This window comes from Phaethon aethereus (genome assembly GCF_964289735.1).
Source record: "Phaethon aethereus genome assembly, chromosome: Z".
NCBI lineage: Eukaryota > Metazoa > Chordata > Aves > Phaethontiformes > Phaethontidae > Phaethon > Phaethon aethereus.
This window is the reverse complement of record NC_138577.1, coordinates 13,907,073-13,921,358: the sequence shown is the minus strand read 5'-3', so window position 1 is coordinate 13,921,358 and position 14,286 is coordinate 13,907,073. Positions and strand designations below refer to the sequence as shown.

Below are 14,286 nucleotides of genomic sequence, written 5' to 3'. Positions count from 1 at the left end.
TGCACCTTTTCCAATTGCTTTGTCAATGCCCCCTTCCCTAGAAAGGGATCCCAGCTGCTTGGCTTCCCTACCCTCTAATTCCAGGCTACTGGCCCCATTATCCCAGCATTGGAGCAGCCAGGTGACAATGTGCTCACCTGGACGACGGCTGAAATCCTTTCGCATATCTCGCAATTCACTCAGGGATAGAGATCGGGTAGTTACCGTCTCTTTTATGAGTTCTTCCTCTTCCTCCTCTTCAAGCGATGACTTGCTCTCTTCCCTCTTCCATACTGGAAGAAGCTGGACTGTCCTCGACTGCTCAGCAACAACCCAAAACATCAGCACATTATCAACAGTTTCTCATCCAAAATCAAAAACACAGTCTCACACTAGCTTCTGTGAAGAAAACCAGCTCCATCCTGGCTGAAACCAGGACAATCATGAAGATAAATAGATATCCTCTTTAATAACTTTGCTTGCAAAATTTTGTTTAAAAGATGCCAGTGGTATCCCAAACAGTATATATTCTGTTTTACAGTATTACTTTTTATCTGTAAGGTGAGTGGTGAGCTGACATTTACACTTGTACTGTAACACTGTAGATATTCATGGCAACCACTATTTCTACACAGTGAGACCGTATTTGTATTAATAAATGAAATACTCCATGTATTCTTTGGCATTGCTGCTGGGTAGCACAGAACAGTCTGTTTACTTACATTAATTTTTCACAGCCTCTTGAACAGAGTGGGCAGATTCTGACTATCCCTGAGAGGGATTCCTGGCCTGTGTCCTCTCCTGTGCCATGCTCAGGAATTGATGGAGACCATGCTCGTTGGCCATTACTGAGGCCATGCTGGGAACCTTCCACTTCAATAGAGTAGGCAAACAAGTTTGCCTGGGTATGTTTTCTCCCCATTTAACTTAGCGGACAAGGCAAGGCTTAATGGGGCAAATTCTTGTTGTATTTTTTTTTGTGAGAAGGTGAAGACTTGAGAGGATGGAGTGCCATTTTGCTCCATGAACCTTCAATAGTGGCATTATACATCCATCATGCACAGAGAACATATCACCTGGAGAGGAATGAAGTTAGTGGTGGGTTCTCTGTGCCCTGGCAGAGTACCTGTCTTGGGACAGCGAGGCTGCTGAGCTCTGCTGGCAAGGTTGGCTTAGAAATGTAAGGCTGTCATGCACAGAAAGCCAAAGGCGTCAGTGTTTTGTAGCTGAAAGTCAAGCAGGAATAAGCCAGTTAGAGTTGGGGAGTTTCTCATCGCTCCAAAATACGAAAGTCAAATAGAAGTGTATGAGGATTGCTTCTCTAGATGGAAATATGGAAACAAGTTTATAGGAGTGGTTTCTGCATGCAGCTGCTGAGATATGACCCAGGGGTTTGTTTTTTGTACAAAAAGTTTTGGTTCATTGGTCAAGCTGGAAAATAAGAGGGATTTGTGTCATTTTTCTCTTACACTCATATGTTAGGGTGCACTCTGAAATGTGATTTTGTTGTGAAAAACAAAAGGAAAAACAGAAAGTTATTTCAGGTTTAAAACCATTTTGCTCAGGTGCAAATAATGCATTTTTAATTTCTGGGGTGAAATGCAACGTTTTTAGCTTTCATGTTCTTCAGGCTGTTTTAAGTAAACAGAACTGTGTTCAGGCTGAAAATGGTTGCATAATTTAAAAAAAAAAGTCTCATTTTGAAAACAGTGAAGTGAAGCATTTGACTTTTACAGTGTTTCTTTGACAGTTAATTTTAAAGTCTCAACACTAATCTGTGGATAGTTTCAGTTGACCTGAATCTACATTTTTGGTGACAAAAGTAGCAGACTGAAAATTTTCCTGCAGCTCTGGACTGTATTCATATGTCAGAACAGCCCTTTCTCAGTCACTGGAATGTACAGCCATAGAGACAACCAGTTAAACACTGTAGTAATGTCAGAAATGAATGCTGTAATAATATTTTGATGAATACTCTCCATGCTAACTCACAGCAAGGCAAGAATGCCAGTCATTACTAACTGCTGTTACAGAATAGTGTTTCTGAGCCTTTTTTTAGTTGTAGGATCAATTGGTTTGGGTGAGAGAAAAATGAGTACCTGACCTGGAATGTTTCCAGGGATGGGGCATCTACCACCTCTCTGAGCAACCTGTGACAGTGTTTCATCACCCATTTCACAATGATTGTGAAACATTTCTTCCTTACATCTAGCCTGAATCTACCATCTCTTAGTTTAAAACCATTACCTATCACAACAGGCCCTACTAAAAAGTCTGTCCTGTCCCCATCTTTCTTCTAAGCTCCCTTCAAGTACTGGAAGGCTGCAAGAAGGTCTGCCCAGACCCTTCTCTTCTCTAGGCTGAACAACCCCAACGCTCCCAGCCTGTCCTCACAGCAGAGCTGTTCCATCCCTCTGATCATTTTGGTGGCCTCCTCTGGACCCACTCCCAACAGGTCCATGTCCTTCCTGTGCTGAGGGCTCCAGCGCTGGACACAGGACTCCAGGAGGGGTCTCACCAGAGCGGAGGAAAGGGGCAGAATCATATGAAACTCCTTGGTTAACTACAAGAGACTGCCCCAGAGCAGCAGGTTTTCTACAGAGACTCAGTATATGTAGTTAGTGTTCATTCATGGTACCCAGTAGGTTATCTGGAGGAGGGGATACAGGTTATGGGCTTGGGGAGAGTTTGGAAGGGTAAAGAGCTCATACCTGTTGGTGACCTAAGTTGTTCTGACACAACTTGTTTTGGTCCCTAAATGTTTCTGGAGTCTGTTCTGTCCTCAGCCAGCTCATGCATAGGTAAGTGGGCCCTGTCACAGTATGTAATTTGATGTGATTCATACCACAGCTCACCCACGACATGGCAGATTTTTGACCTGGAGTCATATCCTGAATTCCTGTATTTTTGTAACACTCACATCACAAATACAGCTGACAAAATGTGCCACTTTCAAAGCAAAATTAATGCTTCCCTCAGCTTAAAAATCTCTCCATAATTCAACTTTTTTAGCCAGGAGAATGTGGATAATTAATTCACAAGGTCGAAGAAAGTCTCACAGGCACAACTGTCTGCTTGCTGGTTTTCACTGTTAGAGCTATTTGGAGCTTCCTGGTGGATGAGCTCAGCAGCACTTTCTGAGCTGTGTTTGACCCAGAACAAGTCCAAGCAGAGTGGAGGCAGCTGAGCAGAGTATGCCGACATCTGAGAGAGAAAGCGTTGGCCTTAAAAGTGGCATGGGGGGATCAGGATGCCTGGGCTCACTCAGGGGAGTCACAGCTGAGCTGGGACCTTGCAGAATATTCAGTGAGGGGAGTTGTTTGGTGTTTTGGAAAGAGAAGAGGTGCAGTTAGGGCAAGAGGCACAGAAGAATGTAAAGAGATCAGGCCAAGCAGGAGGACAGAGCTGGGTGACGTGAAATGGCTGTAGTTCAGCAGCCATGCTTTTCACAGATAGTTGCAAAACAAATTGCTGAGATTCAGTTCTTGTTAACTTGCAGTTTTCTTTGTGCGGGCGAAGCTATGATCTGGAGCAGGGCCGCAGCCCGTGGGGAGGCTGCATCCTGTTTTGGGACCACCCGGCAGGCTGGGTAAACACAGGAGTGGTGGCATCTCAGGGCCGCTCTGTGCTGCCCGTGTGTTTGCCTCTGACTTCCTACTCCTCCTTCGGGAGAGGAGGCAGGAGCAGCTGGTCCCAGCTGGATCTGTACTGGTCATCTGCAAACACAGATTGACCCAAGTGGCTGGTTTTGCTGTATTTAGCATTTCATGAGGGGAAATGCTGAGCCAGAGAGGAGTTCCTGTGGTGCACAGGTCAGCTCTTGGAGACCTAGAGGAGGCTCTTAGACGTACATGACATTCCTGATTCTGCATGGAGGAGCATAAACAGGCAAAATAGTGCTGGGCATATTGGTTTTGTGGTGATGGTGATAGTACAGGGAGGATTTTGTGAAGGGTGTCTGTGTGAAGGGAGTCCTTCCTCAATTGTTGTAAGGCTGAAAAAGCCAACATGGGCATCTTGGGTGTATGGAGCAGCGGTCTGTCCTCTCTGGTGTGGTACAGGGAAATCTCGAGGTGTTTGCAGAGAGCTGAGCAAGACTGCAAGTGGGAAGAGAGGCCTCTTGTTTTCCCTCAAGGGGAATCCCAGACTTTCCCCTTCTGCTCTGCAGCTGTTTATCCCTGGTCGAACCACAGGAAACTGACACCCTGGCTGGAGGATAGACCGGTTTGGAAAGAAGCACAAGTTAGGGACCGGAGGAGAGCACTATGCTTACATATTTGCCTCCTTTGCTGTACTTCAGCTTGTGGTTCTGTCTGGGAACAGAACAAAATGTTTCTTCATTTTAGAACTCTGATAGGTATCTGTACCATGCAGAATTCAGTGTCTGATAAAAGAGGAGCTGCACAACATTTCTGACGTAAAATGCTTGCACAGAGAAATGTACCAGTTTACTTACAATCCCTGAATCAAATATGATTATTCTCAGTCATTCTTTCTTGGAGAGGACTGCTAATGTTCTCCAGTTTTAGGTTCAGTTAGTATTGTGAATTTGAACCTGTAAGCATGGGTACATAAGCTGCCTTAATGGCTTTTGCCCTAGTCTCCCTTCTCTCCCCAGTCCCTGTGGTACAGCACCCAGCCTACTGCTGGGTACACAAGTTTATTAAAGTCCAGGAGGTGGAGGCCTCTTTCAGCTGCCTCTCAAGCCCCTGTAGTGGCTGGTTGCAGTCTGCACAGCTTGAAAACCACGTTGCTCTCTCATCCCAACCACATGAACAAACTTTCCATCTAAATCACTGGCACTGCCCAAATCCTTGGAATTGCAATGCTTAGTAGTCCTTTCCTGTCCTTTGCCTCTTCCAGTATCATTTTGCTTTTTTTCTGGCATCTTTCCTTACATTGGTACTCTCTGTCCACCATTCCTACCTTGTCACTAACTCTTGAAGCTAGGTATTAGGGCAGCCTGCAATGAGTGCCTGTTGTGGAAATCGCTTAGGTGACTTTGAAGAACTGATAGGCACTCCAGAGACCAGAGCCCTGTGCTGCCAATTTCTGGGTCCTGCTGGTTCAGAGCTGTCTTCCTGTCCCATATGTCTAAGAAGCTCCACAAAACATGTATCCTTCCAGAGTTTCAACACTTACTTTCACTGATCAATTCTGTAATGCCTGCACAAACTTACCTGCAGCATGCAAGCTTAGGGAATAGAATCATAGAATCATTTAGGTTGGAAAAGACCCTTAAGATTATCGAGTCCAACTGTTAACCTAACACCGGCAAGTCCACCACTAAACCATGTCCCTAAGCACCACATCTACATGTCCTTTTAAATACCTCCAGGGATGGTGACTCCACCACTTCCCTGGGCAGCCTGTGCCAATGCTTGACAGCCCTTTCAGTGAAGACATTTTCCTGAATACCCAATCTAAACCTCCCCTGGCGCAACTTGAGGCCATTTCCTCTTGTCCTATCACTTGTTACTTGGGAGAAGAGACTAACACCAACTTTGCTACAGCCTCCTTTCAGGTAGCCGTAGAGAGTGGTAAGGTCTCCGCTCAGCCTCCTTTTCTCCAACCTAAACCACCCCAGTTCCCTCAGCCACTCTAGAGCTCTCTAGAGCCTTCACCAACTTCGTTGTTCTTCCTTGGACATGCTCCAGCACCTTAGTATCTTTCTTGTAGTAAATAAGATCCTTGTAGCCCTTTAGCCTTATTCTTATTCCTGACTTAAGCGAATTGGTGGCCTCTGATCACCACCATATGAACAGTTTGTTTTTTCTTCATTATTATGTAAATGAAATTTATGGAACATTAACAGAAATTTTTGGAGTCTGATTCAAGAGCTTCTGGATACTTAGTCAATCAAACTCGCTGGAAGGTGGATCAATCCTGACAATGCACAGACAGCTATTTCAAGATGTCACTTTCAGTTATTTGCATTCACTTTGTGCAAATGAATTTTCATATAGATATGTAAAAAGAAAAAATATTAATAAAGCCTATATTTTTATTTTAAATTCTCATTTGCGTCATAATGGCTCCCCAAAACTGCATTTCTCTGTCATTCCTAGGTCAACAGTTCTTAACTTATTTGGTAACAGACATTAAGGCATAGATGTAATTTATTGGAAATTTTTAATCTGCAGATTTTTGTTGCAGTGATATGTATTGTTTCAGAAGAAATTTGTTTTTCATCAACTGAAAATAGAATTGTTCTGCAAGTTAAATTGTTTTCAGATGTTGTTTTACAAAGTGCTAGATTAATTTATGTAAAAGTCACCTTGTTCTTGTAATCCATCACATTAATGTTTTCAATAAAATAAGAGGAACCAGCCACTGAAGTTACCAAGTGAATGAGCATGGAAAGTTCAAATGACATTGAGTAATGTACTCCTACAACAGCATCTTATGCAGCTTTAATTTTTTATTGTCCCTTATTGACTTGGGTTTAGTCCCTGGGAAAAACATAAGAACATTGAGGCAGAAGAAGAGTTGTGGCTGTAAAATGTAGGCAGCTCCAGGCATAGCTGTTTCCCATGACATTGTTCTCTATGTACCTCCTGATGCAGTGGCCCAGTACATTTATCATTCCATCCTTCCAGCGTAAGTGGTAATGAGTGGCAGACACACTCAGCAGCAGTATCTGATTAAGTGCATCAGTCAACACAGGTCCAATTTTAGCTTCCTTCTGCATTAGAGTGGTGTGACTCCACTGTTTGATACTTCCATGTTTTTGACAGCAGGAATGTTAAAGCTAAACAAAGCTTGCAAAGTTGTAAGTTTTCTTTCTCTGTGCTTGTTTTTGTTGGGACTTGAGGGTTGTCAGCATGGGGAAGTACATGATTAAATAGCTGTAATAGTTTCCTGTATGAACACTGCTTTACACTTAGAAAGTGTTTGTGTGATTTAGTTTAGCCTGTTTCAGAAATGCTTATAAAAAGAGCTGGTTTGATTACCTGTTCTGTTTTAAACTCACATCCTTTCTTCCTTGTTTCACAGCAGTTTTTCCATATAGTGTGTGAGCCCTTACTCTCGCATTGTCAGTATCCAGGCACGGTTTTGTTATGGATATTTGTAACCATTATTGTGTATATAAAAGGATTATATATGTACAAAATTTCTAGTGTATTTGGTTTTGCTGAGCTTTTCTAGATAGCTGCCTTATTTATTTCAGCAGAGATTGTTAGAATAGGGGAAGAGGTTCACTTACTGTATTTGAATTTTGTAAATAGTAAGTTCTTGCAGTAAATCAGCTGTTAGAGTTGCTCTCCTCCTTCATGAGTGAAAGAGGAGAAGGTCCCATCTTCTTTATCCAGAAATGTAGTGGCTAGAGCACTGTCCCGGGAAATCCCAAGTCCTTTGTTAGATCTAGCTGAAAGCTGATCGGATAATAACCATTTTTCTGAAAACTGTGTTGACTTCTTCTGCCTTACTGTCCTTTTAATTCTTACTAGCTGAGTCACTCTTCAGCCTTTATTTAGTCTATGGTTGGACTTATGTATACTTTTTAGTTAATGTTTAGGTTAATGTTATTAATGATGATTTCATATGTTTATTCATCTTCCCTTGTACAATGACTCTGTTCCACAGAGTTTGTTGACCTCTTGAAGAAGTCACCCCAAAACTATAGTCCTTTTGATAATAAACTAAAGGCACATCTTAGAACAAAGTGGAGGTTATAGGAAAAATCATGATGTAGCAAGTTCTGAACAGTGTGGGATCTATTAGTCTAGCATCCCTAGATATTCATACCTCATGTCTGGAGATGTAGCATTTTGACTGTGAATAATATAGAGTGGAAAAAATGAAAGACCTCTTGCACAAAGAGAAAGGAGACAAGGGTAGATAGTGAAGACATAAATCAGTACTACTATATGTTGTCTGACAGCCTTCAGTAGTAGGCTACATTCTCCTCTTTGGGGAATTTCCAGACGTTTTCACCTTGCTGCTTCAAAGCCCTCCGTACCTCCAAAGGCATTGAAAATTGGCTGTGTGCAGTTAGCACCTTGAGGTTCCCTTGTGTTGCACTGTATGCTGTACTCTTCCTTGAGCAACACCTGCAGGAAACAAAGGTGGGGCAAAAGCCTTTGATATGGGAATCCTACATACTGCCTTCAAGTGAGGTGAGTCATATCTATTCTTTAAGGGCGTTCGGGGGGGAAAATACCAGAAATTAACAAAAAACCCTAATCAAGCAACATTTTGAGTGCATGAGTTGTTCAAAATGAAGAAAAATGTAAATATTTTTTATAGTGAGACTATTGATATTACTTCTTAAAGATTAGAAAGCTCTTTCTTAATACGGATTGGCAAATTACGATATAGTTCTTTTGCCACTTAATGAAAAATGAAATTGATTTGCTAAAAGAGAATATACCTTCCTACACAGAAGCCATGCAGCTTTAACCTCTAATGGAGAAGTTTCTGTAATACTGTTTTTTCATATATAGTTGAGACTTACAGTTAACTTAAGATCTTTCCTTGTAGCTGAGAGTTAAGGGTCCTTTATGTTGTTGAATTAGTCAAGTAGGATTTGTATTTATCATTTCAGGGGACATTTTTATTTTTTACTAAAAACAATTTGGATTTTGATTTTATAAACCAACCCTTTTGCTGAAATTCATCAGCCATTTTTAACTAGAAGTTGACGAAATGTCATCTACACCATTTCTCCTGGTTATGCCGTGATATGGCTGGATATCGCATATGACGCATATGGAACATTGTGTGTGACTCATTTGGCTGAATCAGGTTTTCTAATAAAAGCCTCACATCTGCAAAGTTATCTCCCACAACAGACAGAAACTTCTGAGTATTGCTGTGTGAATTTTCTGCAGTTTGTTAGCTGAATCTCTTACCAATCTTCTTGGTATAGAAGGTCTTGGTAGATCTTAGGCTACCCTAGGTATATTTTCAGCACTACTTTAATTTCTGTTCATAAGGACTCCAGCACTATACCTACCTGTGTTATATCTCTTTCTTAAAAATACATGGAAACCCTCAGGGTTCAAGTACCTCCTTTCTCTCCTCTGCTACTTGTGGAGTGTGCTGTGCTCAGCAGTTACGATGGAAGAGTGTGGGGAGGCAGGCTTTTCTCAGACAGCACTGTATGTTACTAGGTCTCAGACTCTCCATAACTTCTTGGGTATTCCTAAACTGGTGGGCTCCTAGTCAAGATTTCCATTCCTGGAGAATAGGGTGCCTGGGATTTCTCAGCAAATCTGAAATCACTTGCAACACTTCGCAAATTTAAGGTAAAAGCAAGGTGAGATTATTTTACGTCAGAATGAAAAGCTTAACAGAGACAATCATCATTCAGAGAGACATAAAAGCAGAAGTAGAACCATACTTTATAGCTGCCTGTGTGTTAGTGTAGCTCCAAGAGGTTGTCCCTCTCTGCTTCATCTAACTAAAAAAGCTGCCAGGAGACTTAACACAGCGGGGATCCAGTCCTTAGATGACACCCTTCCAGTTTAGATACCTGCACTGGAGGGCATCACTCACTGAGGAGGGAGATCTGTTTGCAGAATCCTCTTGCTGTCTAGCATTAGTTTTCACAACTTGAATCTCTTCTGAGATTTTCCTGCAGTGCATAGCCTCATGCTTAACCAGGACTCCAACCTTTTCTCTGAGGGTTGTTCACCATTGCAGTCTGTATGGCTTTAAACATTTTACCTCCAGTGCTATCACCTGCTCAGACAGTAAACAAAACTTTTTGCTGGATGTGAATACAAAGCCTGATGGCTGGTGTGATGTTTTATTTGGCCATAAACAAATCACGTAACCAGCAGTCTGAACAGAATTTTTTATTCAGATAGCTGTGGGGAAGTTTTTTTATGCACAAAATCCTTAAAAACGTAGATACTGAGAACTGCACTGCATAGAAAAAAGAATGCTGAAAACTATGCAATAGAGGCCCATGAATGCACCTCATAAATAGCCCCTCGTAGAGGTGACTATTGCAGTAACTAAACAAAGATTGAGGGAGGCAGCAGGCGTGATGCTGCAGCCAGGGTTAGTGGGGTTAGAGTGGAGGTTATAGCAGTGATAGTCCCATTTCCCTTCACTTAAAACAAAAACCTCCAAACTCCAAACAAACCAAACCAAATATACCACCCACTTTCTTTTCTTTGTCCTTACTCACAGACCATATTCTTCCATGTAAACAAGAAGCTATTTTTTCCATGCGTCTTATTCTTCAAGATTAAGATACAAAAATGTATGCCTTTCTTTGAGTCCCTTGACTTGGTGAGAAAGCAACTTTCTTTATTAACTGTTTTTACTAATTAACATAACTATACAGGACAGAGTCTCTTTGTGTTGGTGCACAGGATGACACTGACAAGTGATTTGGGTTGGTAATCACAAAGAAAATTTGGGGAGGGGATAACTTAACACTCTCTACAACTACCTGAAAGGGGGTTGTGGTGAGGTGGGTGTTGGTCTCTTCTCCCAAGTAACTAGCGATAGAATGAGAAGAAATGGCCTCAAGTTGCACTAGGGGAGGTTTAGGTTGGATATTAAGAAAAATTTCTTTACTGATAGAGTGGTTAAACATTGGAACAAGCTGCCCAGGGAGGTGCACCTCACTGGAGGTGTTCAAAAAACGTATAGACATGGCACCTCAGGACATGGTTTAGTGGGCATGGTGGTGTTGGGTTGATGATTGGACTTGATGATCTTAAAGGTGTTTTCCAACCTTAATGATTCTGTGATTCTGTGTGATTCTATGAAATTTATATTCTTGGGCTCTTTATTGTGACAGTGTGTGGATATTAAAAATTATAACATTGCATGTTATAATAAACATTGGTGGTCCATGGAGATACAGGTTTCTATCTAGTAGAATGAGCCTGACTGGGGTAGGTTTGTAGGTGGTTCTCAGTGGTATTTGGTGAAATCCTGAACTAGTACAATGATGCAGTGCTAACTGGTCACAGTGTGTGTCAACTAATGGAGCTGCTGTGTACTGCATACTTGTGCAGTGTGGCTCGGTTCTAAATGTGTGATGTGGCTGCTGTAGTTTTGATTATTAATGTGGCATATTTCAATTTTACACATAATGTGTTATCAGCACTAGCATTTCTTTTTTGAGGTGTCTTTCAGACTGACCTCAGAGAACCCATTTCTAAAAACCTGTGCATCTTCTTTTACACATGTACAATAAACCAAGATATCAATCATCTTTTACTCTGAGAGATGTATTGTACACATCATTAGTAGTCCAATGGTGCTGCGTCTTGTAGACAGACAAGATGCCATGGTACATTCTGGCTGCACTTAGGTCTTCTAAAGGGCAAACGGTGCATTTGTCACAAAGGCATAACGGATCTTCTGCTGGTGTGAACACAAGATTTGGGACCTAGCTGCCAGGTCATCCACTCTTCAAGGGAGAGTGGTCTGGGTAACTGTCCCTCAAGACTTAGTAGTGCTGAGAGGTGGAGGTAGTGCTGGATAACTGTCTTCTGCCACACTGTAGTGGGGATAACGCTGGACAGGCTGGAAGGACTTTGAGGCAAGCGCTGTCTTCCTGGCCTGCGGCTGTGCCCTGTGTGGAATAAAGACATTCTTTTCTGTGAGTGAGATGCCAAAGGACTACTGCAGTATCTGTAATAGCAACAAGTGCTCCTCATCCTTCCTGGGACTCGGGGAATCCCAGCACTGCAGAAGTGTTTCGCTGGCTTCTGGGTTGGAAAAATGCCATCAGTTATTGTCAAACTGGCGTCTCTCACTTCTTTTTCAGGCCTAGGGGTATTTACATCCCCAGGATTTCCCTGGTAACACAGTCAGCTGGCATTCAAAACTAGAATGAGTGGAGAGTAATTAGTGCCACTGAGTGCAGTGCAAGGTTGCTAACAACACTACAGAGCAAAGACTTCTTCCGAAAGGCTTTAGATCCCCAAATTACAGTGGAAACGGTAAGTTTCTTGCTTGTCAGTCAGACATGACAGCAGCTGAAGAGCCCATGGGCCTGGCTGGTATCTAGATGACACCTACTGGTGAAGTGTCTGCACTCTTCGGGGATATTTTCCGTGCACAGAACAAACCCTTCATGGATGTGCCACAGCACTGGGTTTAACATGCCACGCTGCTGAGATTAAGAGCTGCCTGTGGAGAAAGTGTATCCCTTATTTTGAACTATGAACTGATGTCATTAGAAAGTTTAGAGCCAAACCACAGAAGAGAAATTCCTTGAAAATGGCATCCCCAATTCAGTTTTTTTAGCTTGGCTCTGTCTCACACCTTATTCCTTGGTGTTTGAGTCGGGGTAACCTTTGGATGTGTGTTTGATCCGTCTAAGGGGTTCTTCAGAACTTTACTGGACAGGGCCCTTAGCAGGCTGGTGTCACTTTGGAGTTGGCCCTGCTGTGAGCCACGTAGGTGGCAGCGAGAAGTCCCTTCCAACCTACACCATCCTGTGATTCTGCGATGCTACCGTTCTGTCTGCAAATGCTGCAGCCATACACTTCAAATCAAGCTTGAAAATATTTTCAAGTCAGCATTGCTTCTTACTCTTGCAGATACCTTCAGCTTTTTCAAACAGCAGCAGCATTGGAGGGAGCGATGGGAACAAAATCACATGGCTGTCAGAAGGGTTTCTCGGCGCTCTGTCAGCAAGGAGCGATGGGTGGAGACGCTTGTGGTTGCAGACAGTAAGATGGTTGAATATCATGGAAGTGACCATGTGGAATCATACATCCTCACTATAATGAATATGGTATGTACTGTATTTCCTATTTTTAAGATAGATGAATGAAGCAGATTTTAACTTGATTATGTTACTGCTTACCTTGAAAGAAGTCTGTAACATTGTTCACTGAAAGAAATACAGTATCATTCATATATGTTCATTGAAACTCTGTATTTTAAAGCATTTTTTACCTTATATTTTGCATAGGTGTAATTTTTCTCTGTATTTTAAGTGAGAGAACTTTCATAAGTATAAATGCTAGCACTAATTTTCTTTTCACTGAAATTCCCTGTCTCCCCTGGAGCCTGTTGCTCATTTGGTGATTTCAGGTTGGTAGCTACAGCAGCTGAGAGAAATTCTACAGTTTTAAGCATATGGATTCTTCTGCATGTCTGTGGATGAGGAAGGCATATAGGAGCCCACTGGAAATTGTAGTTAACTTAGCAAGAGCTAAAATATCAGTGTGTTACTGTTTTGGTCACAAATCCAAACAGCACTGTATGATCTATTATGAAGAAAGTTGACTCTATCCCAGTTAAAACCAGTACAGCTGTTTTTCCAGATAAGTACCCTGTCTATATTACAAAATCCACATTGGAAAAAAAAGAATATTTCACTTTCAGTGTTCTCCTGTGTGGCAAGTTTGAAAATGTACTTCGACCTGGGAAAAAGCAATAGCGTTTCATGAGAGTGACTACAGATATGTATTCTGTTATTATCTGTATCATACTAGATATTGACCTTGGAGAGTCTATTGAGGATGTCTTTTATGTCGTTATCATGGTATGTGTGTAATGTATGTGAAATTAATCACAGTGTAATTCTAGCCACGGTAACTGATCTGTCCCTTACGTTTATATAATCTGTTCCCAACTGTGCCCCAAGCAGTCTGAGGCTACTGAGGCGGTGAGCCTGATTAAACAGACACAAAGCTCATTTGAGCACATGAGGTTTTGTCCATGTAGGGAAAATATGTGGAATAAAACCCTGTCATGATCAGATTCAGCAACAAACAAGTCTTAACATTTTCTCTGTCGTCTGTACCTGAGATGTTAAGGTTACTCACAATGATTCAATTTTCAGTCTAATATCTTAAAAAAGACCCATATTGAAATCAGGCCTTTGTAAACACAATTTCCACTTCATTTTGGTAATTTCTCCTTTAATGGTCTTTCCAAAACAGTTTTGACCCAAACATAATCCATTTTGTTCATTTGTATTTCTTGTGGTATATGACATCGCTCACATATAAATAGGTTACGACTATCTTCTGTTCCTATTCCCTTTCCTCCTGCCTAATTCAACATTGTGATGATGCTTGTGACATTTTATTTGGGTCAAATTTTTGCCGAGTTCAGTTCTTGCTCTTTTTTTATGTGTATTTTTTTTTTTAATGAATTCATTATCTTTGCTTTTGTTCTTATCATCCTCTCCTGTGCTGTGAAAACACAAGAGTATCCATCATTTAACTCTTTGCCTAGTATGGACTAATTTTTATTTTGTTGTGGCAGAAGCTGATTCCTATCAAATGAAAACAGGACAATTTGATATGCTGGTATTTTTGCACACTAAGTGAACCTCTCCATCAGTGTTACATGGGTCTAGATGTTGCATTCTTT

At 41.7% G+C, this 14,286-nt stretch overlaps 1 protein-coding gene across 1 annotated transcript in view; it reads left to right on the top strand.

The window, feature by feature from the left end:
• Positions 1-14,286, top strand: part of ADAMTS12 (ADAM metallopeptidase with thrombospondin type 1 motif 12) — a 191,484-nt gene that overhangs the window by 89,427 nt on the left and 87,771 nt on the right. Inside the window, exon 4 of the mRNA XM_082013366.1 lies at positions 12,498-12,694. Within this exon, the coding sequence (XP_081869492.1) occupies positions 12,498-12,694 (197 nt within the window). The remainder of the gene's footprint in view (positions 1-12,497; positions 12,695-14,286) is intronic.